General features: G+C 41.3%; 1 protein-coding gene across 1 annotated transcript in view; it reads right to left on the bottom strand.

The window, feature by feature from the left end:
* Spmap2l (sperm microtubule associated protein 2 like) overlaps positions 1-17303 on the bottom strand; it is a 54101-nt gene extending 36798 nt beyond the window's left edge. Inside the window, exons 1-2 of the mRNA XM_077110147.1 lie at positions 16613-17303; positions 5553-5776 (exon numbers count right to left, since the gene is read on the bottom strand). Of these exons, the coding sequence (XP_076966262.1) occupies positions 5553-5776; positions 16613-17303 (915 nt within the window). The remainder of the gene's footprint in view (positions 1-5552; positions 5777-16612) is intronic.
* Between the last annotated feature and the right edge of the window lie 6671 nt (positions 17304-23974).

Here is a 23974-nt window from a genome sequence, read left to right as displayed (position 1 = left end):
GGAAAATAAAATAAAATGAGAAATCTGTAATAAAATCCAGCACTGGGGCTGGGATTGTGGCTCAGCGGTAGAGCGCTCGCCTAGCACGGGTGGGACCCGGGTTCAATTCTCAGCACCACATAAAAATAAAGGCATTGTGTTGTGTCCATCTACAAAAAAAGATATTCTCTCTCTCTCTCTCTCTCTCTCTCTCTCTCTCTCTCTCTCAAAAAAAAAAAAAAAAAAAAAATCCAGCACTGTTGATCTGAGCATTCAACCATTGAAACTTCTTTTACTTCAGTAGCCCCCACCTCTGGTTCTGTTTTTCAGGGGGTCCAAAAACTATTACATGGAAAATCTGGAAATAACAAATTATAAGTTTCAAATAATTTTTATTAGTATATTGTTATAATTGATCAATGTGACAAGTTAGACTATTTTATTGTTATTCAACTGTTTTTCGTAATCTTTTACTGTGCCTAGTTTTTTTTGTTTTTTTTTTTAAAAAAAACCTTTATAATAGATATTAACACATAGGGAAAAAAAACAGTGTACATAGGGTTCAGTACAATGAATGGTTTCAGGCATCTGGGGACCATCTTGGAAAGTATCCCCCTGGATAAAAGGGAACCACTGTATAGAAACGTGGAGGTTTGGGGCGAGAAGAGGGAGCAGGGGCTTCATCACCATTTATTTCTTGGTTTTCGTCTCTCGTGGGTTATCCGACCTTTTGCAAAAGTGAGCCCAGAAGACTCGCAGACTGTACGATTTGCCCGCGGGGGGTTGGTCTATATGGACACCTTCACAGTCCTCCACTTTTTTCTGAAGTGCGCACTCGACAGGCCTTGGACCTCAGGTGTGTTGGCCACCAACTTGAGGACATTGTCTAGGAGACACACAGGTGCTGCTTGTGAGCTGAACACCTGATCCCTGTTGCAGGTGGAGATGTGGCTGTGCAGGTGCGGGGGTGGGGTGGGGGTGTGCAGATGCATCACAATCTCCACCAGCATCTAGCGGTGGTGGAGGTCCCCAACCCCTGGCGCCTGGGGCGGCTCTGAGAGAGCAGGTTCAGACAGGTGAGGGGGCAGCGGAGGGCCAGGAGGGCTGCGTGGGTGGCTGCACCCTGCCCGAGGCCAGAGCCCTGCACTGCATCAGATATTGAAATCTTATAGAAATTTCTTTCGTGAAGTCTTACAGATGTTACACAAGGCATAAAATAAATTACAAGACTCGATCAAGGAAAGGAAAACAGAGGTTTCTTTGTTTCCTATTTCAAAGTTTGCTCTTGGTATGTGTTCCATGAAACCCAAGTTAAAACTTACTATAAATGACTGAACTAACTTACTGACTTAATGACTGAAAATAATGCAAGATTCCCCTCCAAACAATTATTCTTCAGAAAAATGGAGGTTACCTTAAATGCAAGTTATAATAAGAACCCATCTATGAGGCACTTTCTCAATTTTTTATTTTTCCAGTAAAAACTGGTCAAGGAAAATATATTAGCCTGAAACAACCTCAATAAATGCAAGAATGGGATCATCACAGAGTTCTCCCTGTCAAAACCAGCAGGGGGAAAATAAAACACAATTAAAAAGTAAAATGAAATTAAAGTGGAGGTTAAAGAGGTGAAAAATTTTAAATAGATTTTGCAGTTATTCTTGGGGATCTTGTCTTACAGTGGTGTTGGGTGCTGCTCTAAACAAGCTTTAAACATTATTTTAAAAAGCAAAATGTGAACACAAACACGACGATCAAGAACATGATGATTGTACATGGTAAAACTTTACTCCGGGGCACCTCCAGGTGCCTTAATTTCTTTAAGCTCTGACCATGGCATTGCATGAATGGCTTCTGACGACTTATGGCACGATTTCCAGGGAGAACATCAAGCACAGGTTCAAAGGTGCCCCGAATTACTCCTAAGAAAATAGCAGTATCTAGGCAATATCCACTGCTACAACTATCAGGGAAACGTAGATGGTAGGATCAAGCTGACCTCACCTGAACCCACTCATCGTCTTAAATTCATCAGGAGAGGGAGAGCCACACTTCACATACCTGGCTCCAAGGGTGAGGCCGGAAGACGCTCACAGCACCAACCACCAACAATTCTTGCCAAAAATAATTTACTCTGAATCTCAGCGAGGCTCTTAATCTATAACCATGGTTTGCAAAGAAATTGGGGAGTTTAAGACATCACAAGGAATAAAACAAATTCAGAATATAGAATATTTTATCCAAATTTTCTGACAAATGGCACTTCAAAAAGATAGTGTAAAGGAGAGTGATAAAGAATAACAGACTGAAGACACTGTAACTCTCAAGTACACTGTGTGGACTTTGTTCTGAGTGATCGTCAAACAAATCAGCTGTAATAAATTTTGAGATAATTAGGGAAGCTTAAGTATTTAGTAAGTATTACCTGGTTTTAGAGAAAGTTTGTAAATTCTTTTTCAGTGTAATAATGTCATAGTAATTATTTTTCTTAAATATTTAGCAGTCAGAGATGCACACTGAGGCATTTGTGGGTGAAATGACATAGTGTCTTTTATTATCTTTTTTTGAACTCAGAGGCACTCAACCACTGAGCCCTATTTTGTATTTTATTTGGAGACAGGGGCTCACTGAGTTACTTTGCACCTCACTTTTGCTGAGGCTGGCTTTGAACTTGTGATCGTCCTGCCTCAGACTCCCAAGTTGCTGGGATTACAGGTGTGTGCCACTGTGCCCAGTGGTTATTATTTTCTTTAAATAAATTTATACTATAGAATTGTCCCCAAAGTCTGGAAGAATCAGTGGGGGTGGAATTACCTAGATGAAACAAGATTCAAGAAATGTTAATACTTAATGAAACTAGGTGATGAGTACACAGAGGTTTGTTATGATGGTCTCAACTTTGCATGTTTGACATTTTCCATAATAAAAAAAAAGACTCTCAAGTTTTCTATCTAAAATCACTTAGAAATAAAAACGATATGCCCTGAAAAAAATATGTTAAATTATTCAAATAGTGGCGTTAATGATATCAAATATGAGGTAAATGACATTAGAAATAAAAAATACTTCTATATTTAACCATTTAACATGTCATCTTAATTTTATATGTATAACTGGTTTAATGCAACTATAAATATACATTTGCCTATTTGGCCTTTATTCCTAAAAGTTTATATATTTGTGTTAGACAGCTTTTCCTAGCTGTGACTGAAATACCCTACAAGAACAATTTAGAGGTGGAAAAGTTGATTTTGGCTTATGATTTCAGAACATCATGGGGAAAGGGCCAGTCCTGAGGAGCTCTGCTTACCTCCTGATGCCAGAGAAAGGGTGGGGGAAGGGCCTGTGAGGCAGGACAACCCTTCCAAGCATACCTCCAGTGACCACCTCCTCCAGCCATGCCCACCTGCCCATAGTGACTACTCAGTCAATTCAAATTAGGATGGACTAAGTAGGTGACAGTTCTCATAATCTAATCATTTCATCTCTGAATATTCCTGCATGAACAAAGGAATCTATGGGAAACACCTCATGTCCAAACTATATCAGTTATGTATAAGTTGGCAAAAAAAAAATCTTATACTCAAAAATATACAGTGATCACACTTCAGCAACATCTTGTAATGTCAAAGTAAGCAGTCGTATCAACATACAGACTGTTAGAACTAAAGGTATCCAGAGCGATTGGCTAGTCTACCTTCCTCTTTCCTTAGAAAGGAAACACTCAATTATGACAAAACAAAAGTAAATTCCAAGTTTCTGCCTCCTAGCTCAGTGCTCTTTCCAACAGCATCCAGCTTCTGAAATCCCCAGTACCTGGCCGGAGTCGTGACTCAGGCACAGCAGTGTGCAAGCATTCAGATTTCTCTGGGAGCAGCAAGGAGGATTTCACACATCTAACTGGTCCTCCCTGGCTGATCTTCCTATAGCACAACTCCACTGTCACCTCCTGGCCCTGAAATATTCCCCAGATCATTCTTCTGTAGACAATAACTGCCAGATGCGATGGTACATGCCTTTAATCCCAGAAACTCAGGAGGCTGAGACAGGAAGATTGCAAGTTCAAAGCCAGCCTCAGCAAAAGTGAGGCCCTACCTTTAAATAAAATACAAAATAGGACTGGGGATAGGGCTCAGTGGTGGAGTGCCCCTGAGCTCAATCCCCAGTAACCAAAAAAAAAAAAAAAAAAAAAAAAGACAATAACTGCTGTTCTTCTTTCTCCCACTAAAGACCAGTCTGGCCCCCTGCCCATCAGGTCACTGTAGTATTTCACAGGCTGTGCATCAACTGATACAGCTTTGGTTGCTGGCCCCACTACTCTCTACCTTTAGATAAAATACTGAGTCTCAGGTTCCTTGTCTGTAAATCAGGGACAAATATACTTCCCAAGGTGGGATAAGACTGAGAGATAATCGTTACCATTCAGCTGAATGTTCACATCACTCATCTGGACCCTGTTAAATTTTGTTATATTTATGTCTGCATTTTTTCTCTTAGATTGTCAATGCACTCTGCTTGATTTTGCACTCCTTGAACCATGAGGTGTACATAGATGCATAGATGTCTTATTTCTCTCATTGTTTATGTTTAGGAATACTAATTCCTATACCAACACTTACTGTAATGTTTATTGAGCACTTAGAGTGGGCCAAGCACTGTGCTGAGCTCTTTATCTTCATTGCCTTTACTTCTCTATCACCTAGAACAGGCTTCCCTGTGCAGTGAGGGGGAGAACAGTGTGCTAGTGAAGAAGGCAAGGGTATGGGGTCTGTCTGCCTGGGTTCCATCTCTGCTCTGTTTCTGTGTGTATGAGCTTTGGCAAGTCATTTAACTCCTCTGTGCCTCAGGTTCTTCCTCTGTAAAATGAGGACACATATAGTACTTACCCCAGTGGCTTGTCTTTTTTTTTTTTTTTTTTTTAATGTATTAGGGCCTGAACTCAGGTACTCTACCACTGAGCAACATCCCCAGCCCTTCTTTATTTTGAGACAAGTACTCACCAAATTGCTAAGGGTCACCTGTCTTTACAAAACCAAAAATAAATTCCAAGTTCCTCCTCCTAGTCAGTGCTCTTTCCAACAGCATCCAGCTTCTGAAATCCCCAGTACCTGGCCTGAGGCTCTGTCCTGCCCTCACACAGTTTAACTTTTAGGAAGAAGGAGAGACAAGAAGAAAGCAAACAGATTCAGGCAGTGATAAGTGATAGGAAGGAAATTAATTCGTGTGATGCACCTGGTGAGGTAGAAAGCAGGGATGCCTTACTATATGGAGAAAGGCTTCTTGGAACAAATAACACTTGAACTATGGAAAGAAATGGAGGTGGCAGATATTTGATGATCTGAGAGAAGAAGAAACACTGCAAAAGGAAGAACATTTCAGAGGGTGGAAGCAGCCCCAACAGGGAACCAAGTGAGAGGCACAGGCCGCGAAGGGGTGGCAGGAGGGTAAGGGCGGCAGGATTTGTGGTCAGATCACCGGGAGACCTGGGATAAACAGTTCCCTGTTTATTTTAGGGGCAAGAGAAAGAAGTCGCTGAAGGATTTGGAGCAAGATGATTAAGAGCATCGCCCTACAGGAGACCACCAGGACATTATGGCTGTCTTATTCCTTTTCGGTGTTGGAATTTTATTCTGCACCACGCAAACCCCGTTGGGCACACTGACTTCTGCGGCTCCCAGCAGGCGGAGCACCCCGGGCTCCGCGTCACCTGTGGAGAAGGCTGCCATCTGCTGGGCGAAAGCAGGATTCAAAAGCTGCCGTTCCCGGAAGGGGACCGGGCGCTCGCACCCCGGCCCCGCTAGTGCAGAGCAAACCATTTAACCCTCCTCCCTGCCCCTAAGAAGGCTGTGTTTGAGCACCTAATGGGACACAGCTGGCCCACAGAGAAAAGGCAGGAGGGCCTCTAAAAGACAACAACAGATCTGGGCCAGGAGGCAGAAGAGCCTGGGAAGAGGCAGGCTGCGGCTTGAGAGGAATCACGCAGGTATTTGAGGGGATTAGCTGTCATGATGATGAGACTCTTGGGAAGCGAAATGTCCCAAGATTTTAGCAGGTTCTGTTCTGTGTTGGAATTAGTTCCCTTGAAGATACGTCAATAAGACCTACATTGCTTTTTCTTTCTTTTTCTTTTTTCTTTCTTTTTTTTTTTTTTTTTTTTTTTTTTTTTTTTTTGGTACTCAGGATTGAATCCAGGTGTGCTTAACCAGTAAGCTACATCCCCAACTCTTTTTCTTTCTTTATTTTTTGAGACAGGATCTCATTAAGTTGCTTAGGACCTCACTAAATTGCTGAGGCTGGCTTTGAACTTACGACCCTCCTGCCTCAGTCTCCTGAGCTACTGGGGATTACAGGCAGGCGCAGGGCCTACCCTTACATTGTTTTTTAATGGCTTGCTCTCACACTCTGGCTCTCTCTCTCTCTCTCTCTCTCTCTCTCTCTCTCTCAAGTTATTATTTTTTTTAGTTGTAGTTGAACACAATACCTTGATTTTATTTATTTACTTTTATGTGATGCTGAGGATCCAACCCAGTGCCTCCCACATACCAGACAAGTGCACTACCTACTGAGCCACAACCCCAGCCCTTAAAAGCTCTTTAAAGTAAGATTCCTGCTTGTTCTAGGTGCACTGTTGTATAATGTTATATAATGGGCATCACCATATAAACAGCATTGGGACTCTCTTTGAAATACTAGGGCAGGGTCTGTTACTAAGTTCACTCTTTCTTGCTCCTCTTCTAGGCACACCTCCCTACCTGGTGCTGCTGCCTCAGAACCTTAGCTCAGGGTCATTTGGGAGAGAGAAAAGAGAGAGCATGGGAGAAGGTTGAGACTGCAGAGGGAGAAAGAAGATGAGTCCTTTCATATAGTTAAGCCACAAGGCTGAGGCTTCTGTTAGTGCTCAGAACCACCATATTGCCACACTACCTATTGCGAAAAAGGATAAATTATGCCTCCTCTCACACTCCTAACTTTCCACAGATGTCACTTTTTGTCCCTTTAACTTCAAATCTATTTTTCATATTCACTTTCATTTGGTTCATCCATGGGAAGATGGCACAGGCCACTGGACAGCCCCTGAGAACACTGAATTTATAATTTACACCATACACTGCATACACTCCAAATGGACCAAACATTTAAATAATATTATTTTAATATTACAAAAGAAAACACATGGATTGGAACTAGGGTTGTGGCTCAGTGGTAGAGCACTAGCCTAGCATGTGTGAAGCACTGGGTTCTATTCTCAGCAGCACATAAAAATAAATAAAATAAAGGTATTGTGCCCATCTACAATTTTAAAAATATTTGAAAAGAAAACACACGGATCAAGTCCTTGATAATCTAGAAGTAGGAAAAAAAATCCTAATTATGATTCAGTACAGAAGCCATAAATTTGATTGACAAATTTTACCACAAAAATGTTTTTATGGTGAAACAAAATAAACATAACCAAAGACAAAGAGAACATCAACAAAGTGAAAAAATTTGTCACATATTTCCCAAAGAGCTCATCTCCCTAAAAATAATATTTAAAAAAAAAAAAAACCTATTAAGCCAAAAGAAAAATAGGCAAAGGACATGAAAATATATATCAAAAAAAGATGCCCAGGGGCTGAGGTTGTGGCTCAGTGGTAGAGCTGTTTGCCTTGCACATGTGAGGCACTGGGTTCAATCCTCAGCACCACATTAAATAAATAAATAAGTAAAACAAAGGTACTGTGTCTATGTTCAACTTAAAAAAAAAAAAGATTCCCAACATTACTCCTAGAAGATAAATACAAATTACAACTTAATTGACAAAATAGATTTTCATCTATTATACTTTCAAAAAGTCAAAAGTTTAACCACATTCTACAATGGTGAGACTACGGGGACAAAGACACTTCCATTTGCTGTTCAACATACAACGAGAATCAATTGCACGGAGGGCAATTTCCCTAAACCAAAATTGCAACCGCGTTCACCCTCCAGCGCCCACTTCTGGGAATTCTACAGATATACCTGCGTGTGCACTAAGTGACATGCACAGGTTTCTCTATTGACATTGTTTATAACAATAAGGTCCTAGAAGCAACCAAGAGGAGGTTAATAATGGAACATGATGCAGCTGTGGTTTTGAACAAAGGAGGAAACCATGTATGTGCTCAAGTGTAGAGACATGTTGTCCAGTGGAAGTGAAGAACAGCAACACTCCCGCGGTGAGAAAAGGGCAAAGCACCCTCGTTCATACTGTTATTTTCTTGCATTTATCTAAAGAAACACAGACCTTGCCTAATGGCTGCCGGAGCCAGTCCTGTCTCCTCGCATCTAGAATCCACCGACGGAGTGAGCGACAATGGCCAGGCGGGGGCTGGGGCTGCTGCTTCTGGCACTGCTCCTACCCACGCAGATTGATCCAAACCAAACAGCTGTTGTGACACTTTCAAATAACTCCTCACAGAGTACCTCTGCTGCCCCCAGTGCAACTAGTGCTACACCCAAGACAGGTGGCAGTGCCCTGCAGTCAACAGCCAGCCAGCCTTATTCTACATCTCTACTGTTAGAGACTCAGGCCAAGAAACATCTCTGCTCCCCACCTTCTAAACCCAACCCAAAGGGCGACTAGAAGGCCAGTGTGTCAAGGAAGAAGCAGGTCTGCATGAAATCTACCAATTCCACACCTGATTTTATTGATACAGAAAAAGTGGAGAATTCCAAATTGATTGGTTTGAAGGACACTTGAAGGGTTTTGCAGGTGATGAATGCCAATATTAAATCTGCTGGAGTTTCACATACAAGATAAAAAGAAAACATCTGAAACTGAGACAGGATCTCCTTGAATGAGGCATAAGAAATATGGACACTTCAAACTCTACCTTGAAAACCAGAATAGATTTTATCTAGAGGTAAAGGATGGAATGTGGAATGGAGATTTCAGTTTTCATTTGGTTCATGAATTCTATAAGGCCATAAAACAGGTAATAGAAGAAGTTTCCATGAGGCAATTTATATGTACATTAGAAGGAACTTCCAGGTGTTACTGTTATTTCTTAATGTATTTTATTTTATTTTTTTTTAAAGAGAGAGAGAGGAGAGGGAGGGAGAGAGAGAGAGAGAGAGTTTTAATATTTATTTTTTAGTTCTCGGCGGACACAACATCTTTGTTTGTATGTGGTGCTGAGGATCGAACCTGGGCGGCACGCATGCCAGGTGAGCTCCCTACCACATGAGCCACATCCCCAGCCCTCTTAATGTATTTTATCAGCAGTATTAATTCAGTGCTGATATATTCTAGATAAAGTTTCACATTGTTAAGCTATTTATTTTCCCTTGGGAAATGAACTCTTTCCTCTGTAGTTTTGGATTTGACATTATGTTTGAACTTTCATGTGGTAACTGACATGTGCCAGGGCAATGATAGATTGGAATCTACCCCAATCTATCAGGCATCTTGAGTCAATCTTGCTTATCCTCTCAAAGTCAAATGGTAGGCATCTCCCATGTCCTGTTTTCATTCAAAAAGAGTGCCAGCTTCCTTTAGCAAAACTGATTCCAAAGAGTAGAATTACATTGGCCTCAACTAATTTCAAAATGCTTTTTATTTCTGCATTTGTTGAATACTTTTAACAATTTAAAATGGTTAGTTTTGAAGGTAATCTGGAAATTAGAATGGCAACTATGTGAAGAAGACAAATTTATAAATCAAGCATTTGGGAAGTGAAGACTGGAAGCTAGTTTGCATATTAAATTCACAAAAACATTTATACTTTTTCTGTAAATACTTCTTTTTAAAACTATGGATCAGAGTAGCCACAGTTGGGACACTTTCTGTTGTCAGTCAATATTTTTAGGTAGTTAGAACCTGATCCTAAGCCTAAAAGTGGTCTTGATCCTAAAAATCTTTTACAACTGCCTTGATACACTGAAACATTTTTTAAAAATAGATACTCCCTGAAATCTTTTGTTCACATGGTCACATACTGATGCTTACATGGTCTGGTATCTAATGGGGCCACAGCAATCTTGATAACCCAACTCATTTTTTCTCATCTTTAGAAACCTACTCAGGAACAACCAGATCAAATAGATCTAAAGCTACTGTGTGTGTGAATGAACACGCCCCTTTGCTTCATACCTGAATGCCGTGCATCTATTTGGATTTTATATTGTGTTTGTGTATTTATGCTTTGATTCATAATAACTCATATTATGGAATTGATTTGCATTGAACATAAACTATAAATAAAAAATAAATAAATGGCTGAAAAAATAAACACTGTAAAAGGCAAGAAAGGACTTCAGAGGGCACAGGGCAGGGGTGAGACATTTCATTGCATGTCTTTTTATGTTGTTTTAGCATTTGAACACTGTGAATGTCTTACAAATTTTTTAAAGTTTTAAATTAAAAAAAAAATTCAGTTTGATTTCTTTTCTTACCTAAGATTTTTTCTTTCAACTCATTTCCCTAATTGCTTATGAATCCAGATTAAACACTCTAGGTTAAGTATACTTGAGATTAAACAGTCTCCATCTCAGTCTTGTAGGTAAAAATCTTTAGGAGGCAAACCGCATGCAGTGGTGCACACCTGTAAGCCCAGCAACTTGGGAAGCTGAGGCACGAAGATTGCAAATTTGGGATGAGTCTTAGCAATTTAGCAAGGCCCTATCTCAAAATAAAAACTAAAAAGGTCTGGGGATGTATCTCAGTGGTAGAGCACTTCTAGATTCAATCCCCATTATCAGGGAAAATAATTATTTTAGGAGGCAGCAGCATAAAAATGCTATTTAAAGTCATGATGTGAATATGACCACCTAAGGATTAATAAAAAAATATATAAATAAAACAATGTAAATAAGAAGAAAAAGGGGTAGAACGGAGCCCATTAGAATTCAGGAATACAGGAGGGCTCAGTAAGCAAGCCGGAGAAAGAGCAATCAGTCAGGGATGTGATAAACTGAAGACTGTGGTGTCATAGAGGCTGTGAGAAGAAGATATATGTTTCAAGAAGTGGGCAATTTTGTGACAAGCTGATTGTGCTGCCAAGAGTCAAATAGGAAAACACCTGCTAGCAACAGCTGACACCTTCTGAGCTCTCTCCATGTACCAAAAGCTGTTCTAAATGCCTTACATGAATTAACTCTTTGAATCTTCTTAACAACCCTCAGGATAGAGAAAGAACCACTGGACTTGGTGACTCAGAGTTCAAATGAAAAAGACTTTTCAGTCAACAGTAATTGAGAGCTTAATATAAACTCCTAAACACGGAGATACATAATGCAATCAGATAAGAAAATCAGCAGGCCACAGTGTTCTTTTTTGGCATAAGGAAGTGACAAATACTTGAGGGTGTTAGGTGCAGGACAGGCTGAACTAAGTTATCTGCAGGGCAGGCTGAACGCATGTTAGCTGCAGGATAACCCACGCATTCAAACCCCCCTCTGACTGTCCTTTATCACCTGTTTGCGTCAAGTCTGAACACTCGACCCCCACCTATCTGGTGCAACGGAAACCCACATCTAGCCCCTGCCCCATCTGCCTGAAGGCAGAAGATGACACCACTGTATGATACAATCACTGTAGCCAACAAGGCAGCTTGCAGACCCAGAGACCCCATTAGATTTGAGCTATAAAAACTCCCTCCTGCCAGGCCCCTCTCTCTTGCTCTTGCTCTCTCTGTCTCCCGCTCTTGCTCTTGATCTTGCTCTTGATCTCTCTTTCTTCTCTTTGCTTCTCTCTCCCCCTCCCCCACTCTATTTTTCTCCTCTTTTGCACTGCTGCAATAAAGATCTCTTGGTCACTCCAAATGTTGTGGTCACTTTCCTTTCAGAAGGGAAAAGTGTCCTGGCAGAAGACAAAGAAAGTGAAAGGATCCTGAGTAAGAGAAAAGAAATGTGGCTGGAAAGCACAAACTATACACAGAGTGGTCAGACATGAAGTCGGGCATGTCTGATCAAGTGCAAGGTCAAGTGAATGGCAGGGACCAGATCACATGGGGCCTTGCTAAAGACTTCTGATTACATACTTTATGATATGGGAACCCCCTCTGGAGGGTTGAGACCAACACACCTGCATATAATCCACCTTTCTAAGGGACTCCTGAGACCAGTGTAAGTACAATGAATTGGAGGGTGAGCAGGAGTAGAAGCAAGAGCCCAGCTGCAGTGGATTTGGCAAGTGATGATGGCCTGGAACCATGATGACATTTTAGATGTTAAGAAACAGAGCCCCAGCGGTTCAGGAGGCTGAGGCAGGAGGATCACAAGTTCAAAGCCAGCCTCAGCAATTTGGCAAGGCCCTAAGCAACCTAGAGAGACCCTGTCTCTAAATAAAAAAATAAAAATAAAAAGGACTAGGGACATGGCTTGATGGTTAAGCACCCTGGGTTCAATCCCCAGGACAAAAAAGAAAAAGAAATAGAATCAGAATATAACTCAAAGTTAGGATTTGCTAATGGTTTGAAGGCAAGGTATAAGAAAAAAAAAATGGGTCAAAGTTTTAGAAACATTAAATTTTGTATGCCTAATAGACATTCAAAAGCAGGAATGCTGAATAGATAATTGGTTAGAAAACTCTGGATTTCAGAGGAGAAACTGAGGCTAGAGATAATCTGTGAAGTTACCAGAATATAATTAAGGTTATGGAACTAATGACATCACCCAGAGAATAAGGAAAGTTCTAGAAGAATCTGAGTGGAGTTAGTCATCAGTCATTAGCCCAAAGACTGGGAATTCAGTAAAAGAAACTGAGTCAGGAACAATCCATGAGGTAGGAGAATGGTGGTGCTAGTATCCCAGGAGAGAATCAGAAAGAGTTCTAAGGCAAGGCAGGTGCCAAACGAGGCTGGTGAGGATGAAGAATAAGTCTTTGGCTCTGGCCAGGCAAAGGTCATTGTGACCTCATTAAAAGTAACTTTAGGTAAGCAGACGGGATGAAAGCTTAATGTAAGCTGGGCACAGTGGCACACAACTGTAGTCCCACTGACTTGGGAGGCTAAGGCAGGTTCAAAGCCAGCCTCAGCAACTTAGGGAGACCTTGCCTCAAAAGAAAAAATAAAAAGGGCAGGGATATAGCTCACTGGTAAAGTGCCCTTGAATTCAACCCCCAGGACTGGGGAAAAATAATATAATTTAGAAAGCTTAATTTAAGTGGCCCTCAAGGAAATGGAAAAAGATGATGTGGAGATAATAACTACAGGCAATTATTTTGAGTAATTTTTTTCCTATAAAGAAATAGAGTGGTACCTGGAGCGGGTATGTGGAGTTAATGGAAGGGGTGTGTGTCTTTGTGTGTGTGTGTGTGTGTGTTTACCTTTTATTTGGTTTTCTGCCACGTTGGGGATCAAACCTAGCACTAGGTATCTGCTAGGCAAGTGCTTAACCACTAAACTATATCGCCAGTTCCTGTTTCTTTTCTTTCTTTCTTTTTTTTAATAGTTATTGTGCTGATGGGAAAAAAAAGAGAATATAGTGATGCAGGAGATAAAGGGGCTAATTTTAGAAGCAAAGAACTTAAAGAAGTTAAATGGGACAAGATCCAAAATATGGAATGAGGGAATGGCCTTTAATAGATGAGAGGACAATTCATCCATGTTTAACAGGAAAAAAGGTAGATTATGTGTATAGGTGCTGGTAGTTTGGAAGATTGCAAAGTGAAAAGATATGATAATTTCTCCTGTTCTCAATGGGTAAAACAACAACAACTGAAAGCCCATTTGAAGTTCAAGGTCATGAATTTAAAGATCAGTCCACATACTGTTTGCCTTTCTCTTGTCTTGGCCTATTTTATAAGTATAGGCAAGAGTTAAATTTAACCAGGCACAAATGACAAATGAGAGACAGATGAGGGAGTTAAGGACACCTACAAGTGGGTGACTGAGCTGGCAAACCATGGAAGATGAGTAAGGAGAGACAAAAGAATGCAAGGTAGTGATACAGATTAGTAGAATCAGCTGGGCACCGTGGCACATGCCTGTAATCCCAGAGGCTCCAGAGGCTGAGACAGGAGGATCGCAAGTTTAAAGCCAGCCTCAGCAACAGCAAGACACTAAGCCACACAGTGAAGTGCCATCTCTAAATAAAAGAAAAAATAGGGCTGGGGATATGCCTCAGTGGTCGAGTACCCCTGAATTCAATCCCCAGTACAAAAAAAAAAAAAAAAAAAAGGATTAGTAGAATCAATGAATCAGACCTCCGACCATCAATGGGTCAGACCTCCAACCATTGAGCAGGAAAGATAGGACATGGTTAGAGATCAGAGTGCTCATGATAGAGATTCAGGAAATGGAACAGCAATTGACAAGGGATAGAGTGGGGGGTGTCTGAGATAGGGAGAGAAACCAGATCATTCCATGTGAGGATGTCAAGGGATGTTGAGATTTTGGGAGGAGCCAAGTGGATCATCCATGGGGTTACTGAATCTCATGTGCAATGGCAGGGGTGGCAGTAAACCAGAGCAGTTTCAGTGAAGTAGAGGAGAAAGAGGCCCAACCAGGTGACAGCTGAGGAGAGAATGAGAGGTGAGGAAATGGAGTCATTGAGCACAGACAACTCTTTTGACAAGTTCTGCAGTGAAGAACAGAAAAATGGTGGTGATGGTGGGGGAGAAAAGGTCTGAGGAAGTCATAGGATCGAGAGTTATTTCAAGATAAGAGATTCTACAGTACTTGTGTATGTTCATAGGACAGATTCATTAGAAAGGGACAAAATAGTTCTGCAGGGAGAGGGGATAACAGTAGGAACAAAGTTCTTCAGGAGACAATAGTGGAATCTAAAGCACAAATAAAGGATTTTGCTTTTCATAAAACAAGGCACAAAGCTGGTGTGGTGGCACATGCCTGTAATCCCAGCAGCTCAGGAGGCCAAGACAAGAGGATCACTAGTTTGAGGTCAGCCTCAACAATTTAGGGAGACACTGTCTCAAAATAAATAAATAAATACAAGAAAAAGGACTGGGATGTTGCTCAGTGGTAAAGCACACCTGGGTTCAATCCTAGCACCAAAACAAACAACAAGCAAAAGGTACATATCTTCCCAGAAAAAAAAAAAAAAGAAAAGAAAAAGCAGAATCCACGAATCAGATGTGGGTAAGGCAATAGCTTAATGGTAAGAAAATAAGTTCATGATTGATTGCTTCTATTTTCTTGATAAAATTTGAGGCAAAGTCTGTAGCTGGATAAGGGTCAAAGGCGTGAAGGTCAGAGGAGATAAAGAAGGTATTTAGTCATCATCTCAGAAACTGGGAAAACTAACCTACTAGGCAAATTGAGTTTGCTAGGAAGTACCACATGACCAGTTGTGATTTGTGGTAATGCAACTGAAATAAAATCATCAGCCTGACTGTACAATTTGTATAGCAAGAGTAACTGCTAGGTGTAGGAAGAAAGTAGATGGATGGCTGAGATTTTAACCAGGGTTGAGATTTTGGGCAGAGAAATGGCAGATAGCAGGAGAGCCAAAGGAGTGGCGGAAGAGTTGCAAGAGCAACCGCAATGATGGACCATGGAACTGAGGCTGGGTAAGGAGGAATCAGTGAGAACAAGGGATAAAAGCTGGTTAGTCAGCTGGACATGGGATTCACACCTGCAATCCCAATGGCTTGAGAGGCTGAGCCAGAAGGATCACAAGTTCAAACAAGCCTTAGCAGTTTAGGAAGATCCTAAGCAACTTCATGAGACTCTGCCTAAAAATATTTATTTGCACCTCTTGCATGCAAATAAAAAGGGCTGGGGATATAGCTCAGTGGTAAATTGTCCCTGGGTTAAATCCCCAGTGTCTCCCTGACCAACCCCAGCAAACAAACAAACAAACAACAACAACAAAAAAAATGGTCACACAAGGGATTGGAGGTCCCATATGGATAAGAAAATTATTTGGGGTTGGATCATTAATAAAAGGTCATGAGTGAACTGATGTAGTCAGAGCAAGGATTGCGGGGGGTCAGTACTGGGGATTGAACCCAGAGGCCCTCTATCATAGAATCACATCCCCAGCCCTTTTTATTTTATTTTCAACAGAATCTCACTGTTGCTGAGGCTGGCCTCCAATTTGCCATCATCCTGCCTCAGCCTTCTGAGATGCTGGGATTATAAGCATGCACAACCAAAGCCAGCTCCTGAGCACGGATGTTTATCCCAAGTCCCATCAGCCCCAATACCATTTGAACTTGGGGAAGAGTGAAAAGATAGTGGGCACTTAGGTGTACTCTGGGAATATTTGCTCCAAGAATGCCTCCTCACTGGCAGCATGTGCCAAACACTGACAAAAATATCCTGTCTTCCAAGGTCCCTACCATTAGTTGGACAGTAACAGAAATGATGTAATCTTAAGTCTTAAGTGCAATAAAGGGGAATGATGGAAGGACAAACCAGAGGGATGCAGTGACTAGCTGCAGAGGAGAATTAAGAAGGGCTTCAATAAGGTAAAAGCAGGTCTTCAAGGAGAGCTAAGGGGTCATCAGGTGATAGTGGAGGAAAAAGAGAGTTTGTCATTGTCAAGGTGTCAATATCCCATCAGAGTCCCTTGAAGTGCAGAGAATGACTGCAGAGCAGTGGTACATGATACAAAACACTGCAAATTCTTGCATGCACAGCTTGACCCTAGACTTCCAGTTCTATATGTGCAAGGTCGCAGGGGTGTGGGGAGCAACACCTACCATTCTGGGATGACCCCCGATACCGTGTCGGGCATCTGGTGATCAGAGATGGGGAGAACATCACCGCAGTGTTGTGAAACAACCTTAACTCCTTGGCCTCGTGGGGCTTGCGGGGCTGGCTGCGCTCGTGGGGGTGGAGGGGTTCACAGGGATGGAGGGGTTCACGGGCCTTGCGGAGCTTGCGCTGTTCACACGGCCTAACACATGGCCTAAGGAGCTTGTGAGGTGCACCTGACTCAAGGGTCTCAGAGGATGCGTAGTGTACCTGGGCCCTGGATGGTGGGCGCTCCTTATAGAGTTTGTGGGGTCCAGAAGTTTGGCCGGACTCAGAGGATTTGGTGGATTCCATGGGCTCAGAGGTTTCTTCGGATTCCTTATACCTGTCGACCTCATCGTCCTCCTCATCCTCATCCTCATCGTCCTCGTCGTCCTCGTCATCCTCGTCGTCCTCGTCGTCCTCGTCGTCCCCGTCATCCTCGTCGTCCTCGTCGTCCTCGTCGTCCCCGTCATCCTCGTCATCCCCCTCATCCCCATTTTGCTGGTCTCGCTGCTTAGCCGTCTCCTTCAGATCGTCCTGCAAATCAAGAATCCTGAGCACTAAGGGTTTCTGCAAGGCTTCGGAGTTAGAGGACGTTTCTGTCTGCGTCACCTCAGACAACGCGGATGAACCTGAAAACCCTTGGCCCGCCATTGTGTCAGAAACCCTCTCGGGGAGGGTGGCCCAAGCCAAGTTCAAGGTCTTCAGGAGACTGAACTGGGTGGGGGCAGCCCACGCCCCGCCCCGAGGCCCACTTGGCCCCGCCCCGCCCCCCTCCCTTCGCGTTGTCCGGTTGTCATGGGGACCTTGGGCCTCACCCCAGCGCGGCCGGCAGCCAGAGCATCCGGAGGAATTGTCCGCAGGGTCAAGGCAAGATCCCGGCAAGATCCCGCAACTGAAGCTCTCCGCTGCACAGCCCTGGGGCAGAACCTGTCAGCTTCTGATCTAGTTGCTTTACAACTCAGCAAAGGCAGATCGGTCAGATTTCAGAGGTTCCTCTATACAAAGGCTGGGAGCAGATGCAGAAAATTAAGACCCTCAATCACTAAGGCAGTTTCTAGTAAAGGCACATCAACCGAATAAGGATTGTGGGGAGCGGGCGGCAGCAGGGTGATGTTTGTTCAACATTTCAGAAAGATTTTTCCATTTTATCTCCACCTGGATTTCTACAAGCTGTTGCAAGGAAACACTGATAGGTTTTAAACTCCTACAACTTGTGTCCCATCTCAGGATATATGATCCATTGAAGTTTGCTACAAATCATTACTTTTATCTTGTGAAGAACACAATTGTGTCCTCTGTGTGTACCTTAATTTGTTGTCACACACACACACACACACCAGGGATTGAACCCAGGGGCACTTAACCACTGAGCCACACCTCTAACCTTTTTTAAAATCTTTGAGAGGGTCTCCATATGCTGCTTAGGGCCTCACTAAATTGCTGAGGGTGGCTTTGAACTTGCTATCCTCCTGCCTCAGCCTTTGAAGCTGCTGAGATTACAGGTGTGTGCCACCGTGCCCAGCAAGTGTGATGTCTTTTAAACCTAGTATACCACAATTTTTGTAATCTTGGTTTTGGCACTGCCCTCACCCTTCTTTTAAACAAATATGCCAATATATTTTAAAAATGTAAGTGGCCTGGGCTTTTCATAATCTTTGAGAACTGTATTTAGCCTTTAAGACCATGATGGTGTGGGAAAGACATGGTGGAATTTCAGTAATGTGTTTATTTTCAAGGGAGGGGACTAGAGGTGTTAAGGAACAAGTCATCTGTCAAAATAAGGACCCCTTTTGCATATTACTAGATAATCCTTAGATATACTTTGTCTTATAGATGTGAAACATCTATTTTCACATTTTGGATTGTGAATGTTATCTAGAATGAAACCAGGAGATTCTTTCTAGTCTGGCATATGCATATGTAAATCAGGAAATCTACACCTTCAGACACATTTTGATATAGTGCAATATTGTACTGAGATTCAATAGCTATCTTCAGGGAGTTTCATAACTCAACCTATAAACAATCAGGAAAGAATTATATAAACTCACCTTAAAAAGCAGGATGGCCCCTAAATCAGAAAAAGCTGCCCACCACTAAAAGAAATGTCTTTAAATAGCCAAAGAGCACATCAGAAATATTTTGAAAAAGGGGTTTCAGCTAAAAATGGATGTATGGGAGTCAAAGAGACTGCACCTATCAAAAACTGCAGAGGTTGGGGCCTGGGCCTTTAGTAGCAGAGGGCTTGTTTATTAGAGAACCTAGGTTCAATCCTCAGCAACTCCTCCAACAACTCCCTCCCCAGCAAAAATGCAGAGGGGAAAAGACCTAAGCCAACAGAAAGCAATTGTTACATCCTGTTCTTCAGGTCCTCTTGAGATGGATGTATGATCTGGCACCACTATACTTCAAAAGATCCATGCTCCCAAGACAACTTTCTGGCATGACCCAGCTTCCCAGGGAGTCTGTTTACTGGGAGAGATTATTAATGATCACACAGAAAGAAATCTGGTCCACTTCACAGTTATATATTGACACTCTGGTTTTATACACCAACCACATGAATCTGACTAATGTCTTTCCTGAGAAAAACTTAGGAATCAATCTTTATTCTCCTTTTCTATCACCTTCTCCCCATATCCAATACATAAGCAACTCCAGTTAACTCTGAAAATACATGTCTTCAACGCATCCCTTTCTCTCCATGTCCAGTCACTGACCTAGTCCACCCCACCCAGTTCGCCTTCTGATTTCTACCTTTGCCCAGCTCCAATCATAACATTCCAAACATAGAGAGAGAGAGAGAGAGAGAGAGAGAGAGAGAGAGAGAGAGAGAGAGGACACACTTGTACTATAAGTGGTCCCACAATCTGGTCCTTTTTCTCTCTAGTCCACTTTGGGTCTTACACCCTTGCTCTGTACATTCTAGTCTCCCTGTTCTTCTCTAGTTTGTCAAACTTTTTTTCCATTTCAGCCTTTTCCTACACCTGTTCTGCTGTCTGGAGTTCACTTCTCACCACTCTTCCCATACTGGCTGTTTTCTATGCTGTAACTCTCAGCTTAAATACTACCCACTCAAAGAGTCTTTCCAGCTCTTATTAATTTTTTGTATATATGTACAATTTTATTAGTGAACATAATAAAATATTTTCAATAGCACAGAATTCAGCTGCTAGGATTTTAAAGAGTAAAATTTAATTATTATTGATTTTTATTAGAGTATTATAATTATGCGTAGTATTTGGGTTCACTCTGACAAAATTATACATAGCAGAAATTTTATTTCAATCCCTATCCCCCTTTCTTCTCCCTTCATTCCTCCCCCTTTTCTCCCTCCTCTACTGATCTTCGACCTTTTTTTATTGCAGTTGGACACAAGACCTTTATTTTATTTATTTATTTTTATGTGGTGCTGAGGATGGAACCCAATACCTCGCACATGGTAGGCAAGCGTTCTGCCGCTGAACCACAACTCCAGCCCCTAACTCCTTTATTTATTTTTTTTAACAATTTTATTTTTATTTATTTTTTATTTTTTTAAGAGAGAGAGAGAGAATTTTTAATGTTTATTATTTAGTTTTCGGCGAACACAACATCTTTGTTTGTATGTGGTGCTGAGGATCAAACCCGGGCCGCACACATGCCAGGCAAGCGCGCTACCGCTTCAGCCACCTCCCCAGCCAACTCCTTTATTTTTGATTGAGGTTTTCTATATATACATAAGGATGAAATTCCCTCTGGTACATTTATATGTGTATATAGCATAATTTAATACAATTAAATAAATTCATCCCATATTTCTGTTTCTGTCCTCCCTCTGTCCCTCTCATTCTCCTCTTTCTCCTCCACTGATTTTCCCTTTATCTTTGATATCCAATCCCCTCCCCCCACTGCCTTTCTCCCCTTATTTTGTTCTAGCCTACACATGAAAAACATTCCACCCTTAATTTTCTGAGTCTGATTTCACTTAGCATGATTTTCTTCATTTCTATCCATTTACCTGCAAATGCTATTATTTTGTTGTTCTTTATGGTTGAGTAAAACTCCAATGTGTATATATGCCAAATTTTCTTGAACCATTCATCTATTGACAAGCATCTGGGTTGATTCCATAATTTGGCTTTGTGTGAACTGTGTTACTATAAACATTGTAGTGGCTGTTCTTACTGTAGTATGCTGATTTTAGTTTTTTCAGATAAATACAGAGGAGTAGGATAGCTGGATCATGTGGTGGTTCCATTTCTGTTTTTTTGAGGAAACTTCACACTGCTTTCCAAAGAGGTTGTACTAATTTGCAATTCCACCAACAGTGTATGAGTGTACCTTTTCCTCCCTACCTTTGCCAGCATTTATTATTATTTGTATTCTTGATAACTGCCATTCTGACTGGAATGAGATGAAATCTTAGTGTAGTTTTGATTTGCATTTCCCTGATTGCCAGAGATGTTGAATATTTTTTCATATAATTATTGACCATTTGTGTTTCTTCTTTTGAGAAATTTATTTAGTTCTTTTGCTCATTTATTGATTTTGTTATTTTTCTGGGGGGTTGAGTTTTTTCAGTTCTTAATCAAAATCCAGGGTCAGAGGAGTAACTGGCAAAAAAATTTTTCTCATTCCATAGGCTCTCTCTTTACTCTCTGAATTGTTTCCTTTGCTGTTTAATTTGATGGCATCCTACTATTGAGTCTTAGTTTTTATTTCTTGAGCTTTAGTGGTCTTGTTGAGGTAGTTGATGCCTGCACCTATATGATAGAATGTTGACTCTATGTTTTCTTCTAGAAGTTGCAATATTTCTGGTCTAATTCCTATATTTTTGATCCACTTTGACTTTTGTGCAGGGTGAAAGATAGGGTCTAATTTTGTTTTTCTACATATGGATATGCCATTGTCCTGCACCTTTTGTTTAAAAGGCTTTCTTTTCTCCAACATATTTTTGGCACTCTTTCAAGTATCAGATGGCTGAAAGTAGGTGGGTTTGTATTTGTGTCTTCTATTCCATTGTTCTTCATGTTTATTTTGTTGCCAGTACCATGCTGGTTTTGTTACTACAGCTCTGTAGTATAATTTCAGATCAGATATTCTGATGCCTTCTGCTTCACTTTTTAAAAAATATTTTTATTTGTAGATTTACACAATACCTTTATTTTGTTTATTTATTTTTTTAATGTGATGCTAGGGATCAAACCCATTGCCTCACACAGGCTAGGCAAGCACTCTACCATTGAGCCACAACCACAACTCCTGCTTCATTTTTCTCGCTTAGTATTGCTTTGGCTATTCTGGGTCTCTTATTCTTCCAATTGAATTTAAGGATTTTTTTTCCTACTTCTGTGAAGAATGTCTTTGGTATTTTGATGGGGATTGCATTAAACCTGTATATTGCTTTTGGTAGTATGGCCATTTTGACAATATTAATTCTGCTTATCCAAGAACATGTCCAGCCCATATTATTTTTTAAAGTATTCTAGTACCAAGTACAGTGAATGACTAGGAACAACTGTCATTATTTCTGTTATTTTCCTGCCTAGACTCCCTTCCCTCTTCTTTTGAAAGCAGACCATCTCCTTTCTATGAGATCATGGATTTCATATGGTTTGAGGGAGCTAATCCTTCTTCCTACTCTGGATCCAGCCAATCTGGCCACAAGAATCTGTTCAGGTATAAAGATGTGACCTCAGCAGAGCCAATCAGTGCCCCTCAATGAGATTTGCTGTCTAGCTGTTGAAAGAGGGTTCATAATATCCTGAGATTATGGGCTATATAAATAGTGTAGGCTTGATGTCAACAGCAATCATCTTACTGCCTTGGTGAGGGTAACAAGAGTCTGAGTATTAATCCAGGCAGAGGTTAGCAGGACCAAGAGATGGAAAGACAGTCTTACTATCTCTGAAGCCCCGAGTCTACTCATGCTCAGGTTTCTCAGTATGATGAGTTTCCCCAAACCACCCTCTCTTTGGGGCACAAACAAATTTTTTAAAAGAAATTAGGATCTATTTTTTAATACTTTTGTTTTATTTATTTGTTTTTATGTGGTGCTAAGGATCAAACCCAGTGCCTCTCATGTATTAGGCAAGTGTTCTACCATTGAGCTACAACCCTAGCCCCTGGGCACACATAAATTTGAGTTGAATTCTCATCCTTTTTAACTGAAAGAGTCTTGGCACTTAGTTGGTACTTAATAAATATTGACCGTCTGAATAAATGAAAAGGCCAAATTACTTTTTTGATTCAGTAACAAAATCTATGGTTTCTAAGTCAAGAAGACTTAGAAACATCAGATTGTCTTAAGTCCTCCAAAGTATTAAGTGTCTCCTTTTGAGGCCTGATGGGAAGACTACCAGCCAGCAGCCTCTCTGACATCACACCAATCTGTCCTGGATGAGTACTATTTCCATTGAAAACCCCTGTGACATGTACCTGCATCGCTAGCCTGAGAGCATCTCAAGTATAGAGTCCCTGCTTTACTCATTCCCCAGCATCATGCAATGATGATCACATTGGTATTAACAGTTCCCTGAAAGAAAAACTCCAGTTATTTTAGCAATAGCATTTGTTGCCAAAATGCAGAAAACAATATCAGAATGTGAGGGGGAAAAAAGACCAAACAAGGAAGAACAGACCTATCATCCCTCATCCTGATAAAGCTTTTGGTATCACCTTTGAAAAAGGCATCAAGGAACTATATAGGCCTCTGATCCCCATTAGAATTCACAGGGAAGAAACAGCATAGAATTCAAGCTCAGGGCTGGAAGTAGTCTACAATGGGCTAGATCCATTTATAGAGAGAAGACCAAGATGATTAAGGATGTGTCCAGGAGTCCATTCGTAGAAAGTCTCGAGAAAGAAGCTAAAATTCAGGGTTTCTGGTGATCCTAAATCAATGTGTGGTCCCATTTCCATAGACCAAATAAAAGAAGGTTTGACATTAGACATCTCAGTGGCAGTTGTAATGGGATCAGTACAGTCCGTCACTGTACTCGGGGTGCTGCAGCCCTGACTGGGGAGAAGGTAAGAGACCTTAAAGTCGCTCACTCCCCTGTTTCGCCTCTCATAGGCAATCATTTTGTACAAACCTGTGTATGAGAATGCCTAAGTTGGGTTACATTCCATTGTAACCTAAAGCTTGAATAGAGATGGTTTTGTGCTAACATTGAGAGGCTTAATCATCTTCATCATAGTTGGTTCTTTGGCACAGATTCCAAAAATGTAAAAGGGAGAATTTATATATACCACAATCCACTTTCAAAAATAATTATTTTTTTTAATCAAGGAAAAGCACTATAGTTGAACTTCACATCAAGTCTGTAGGTAAATATCAT

Source organism: Callospermophilus lateralis, chromosome 8 (assembly GCF_048772815.1).
Source record: "Callospermophilus lateralis isolate mCalLat2 chromosome 8, mCalLat2.hap1, whole genome shotgun sequence".
In the NCBI taxonomy this organism is placed as follows: domain Eukaryota; kingdom Metazoa; phylum Chordata; class Mammalia; order Rodentia; family Sciuridae; genus Callospermophilus; species Callospermophilus lateralis.
This window is presented reverse-complemented; position numbering and strand designations above follow the sequence as displayed.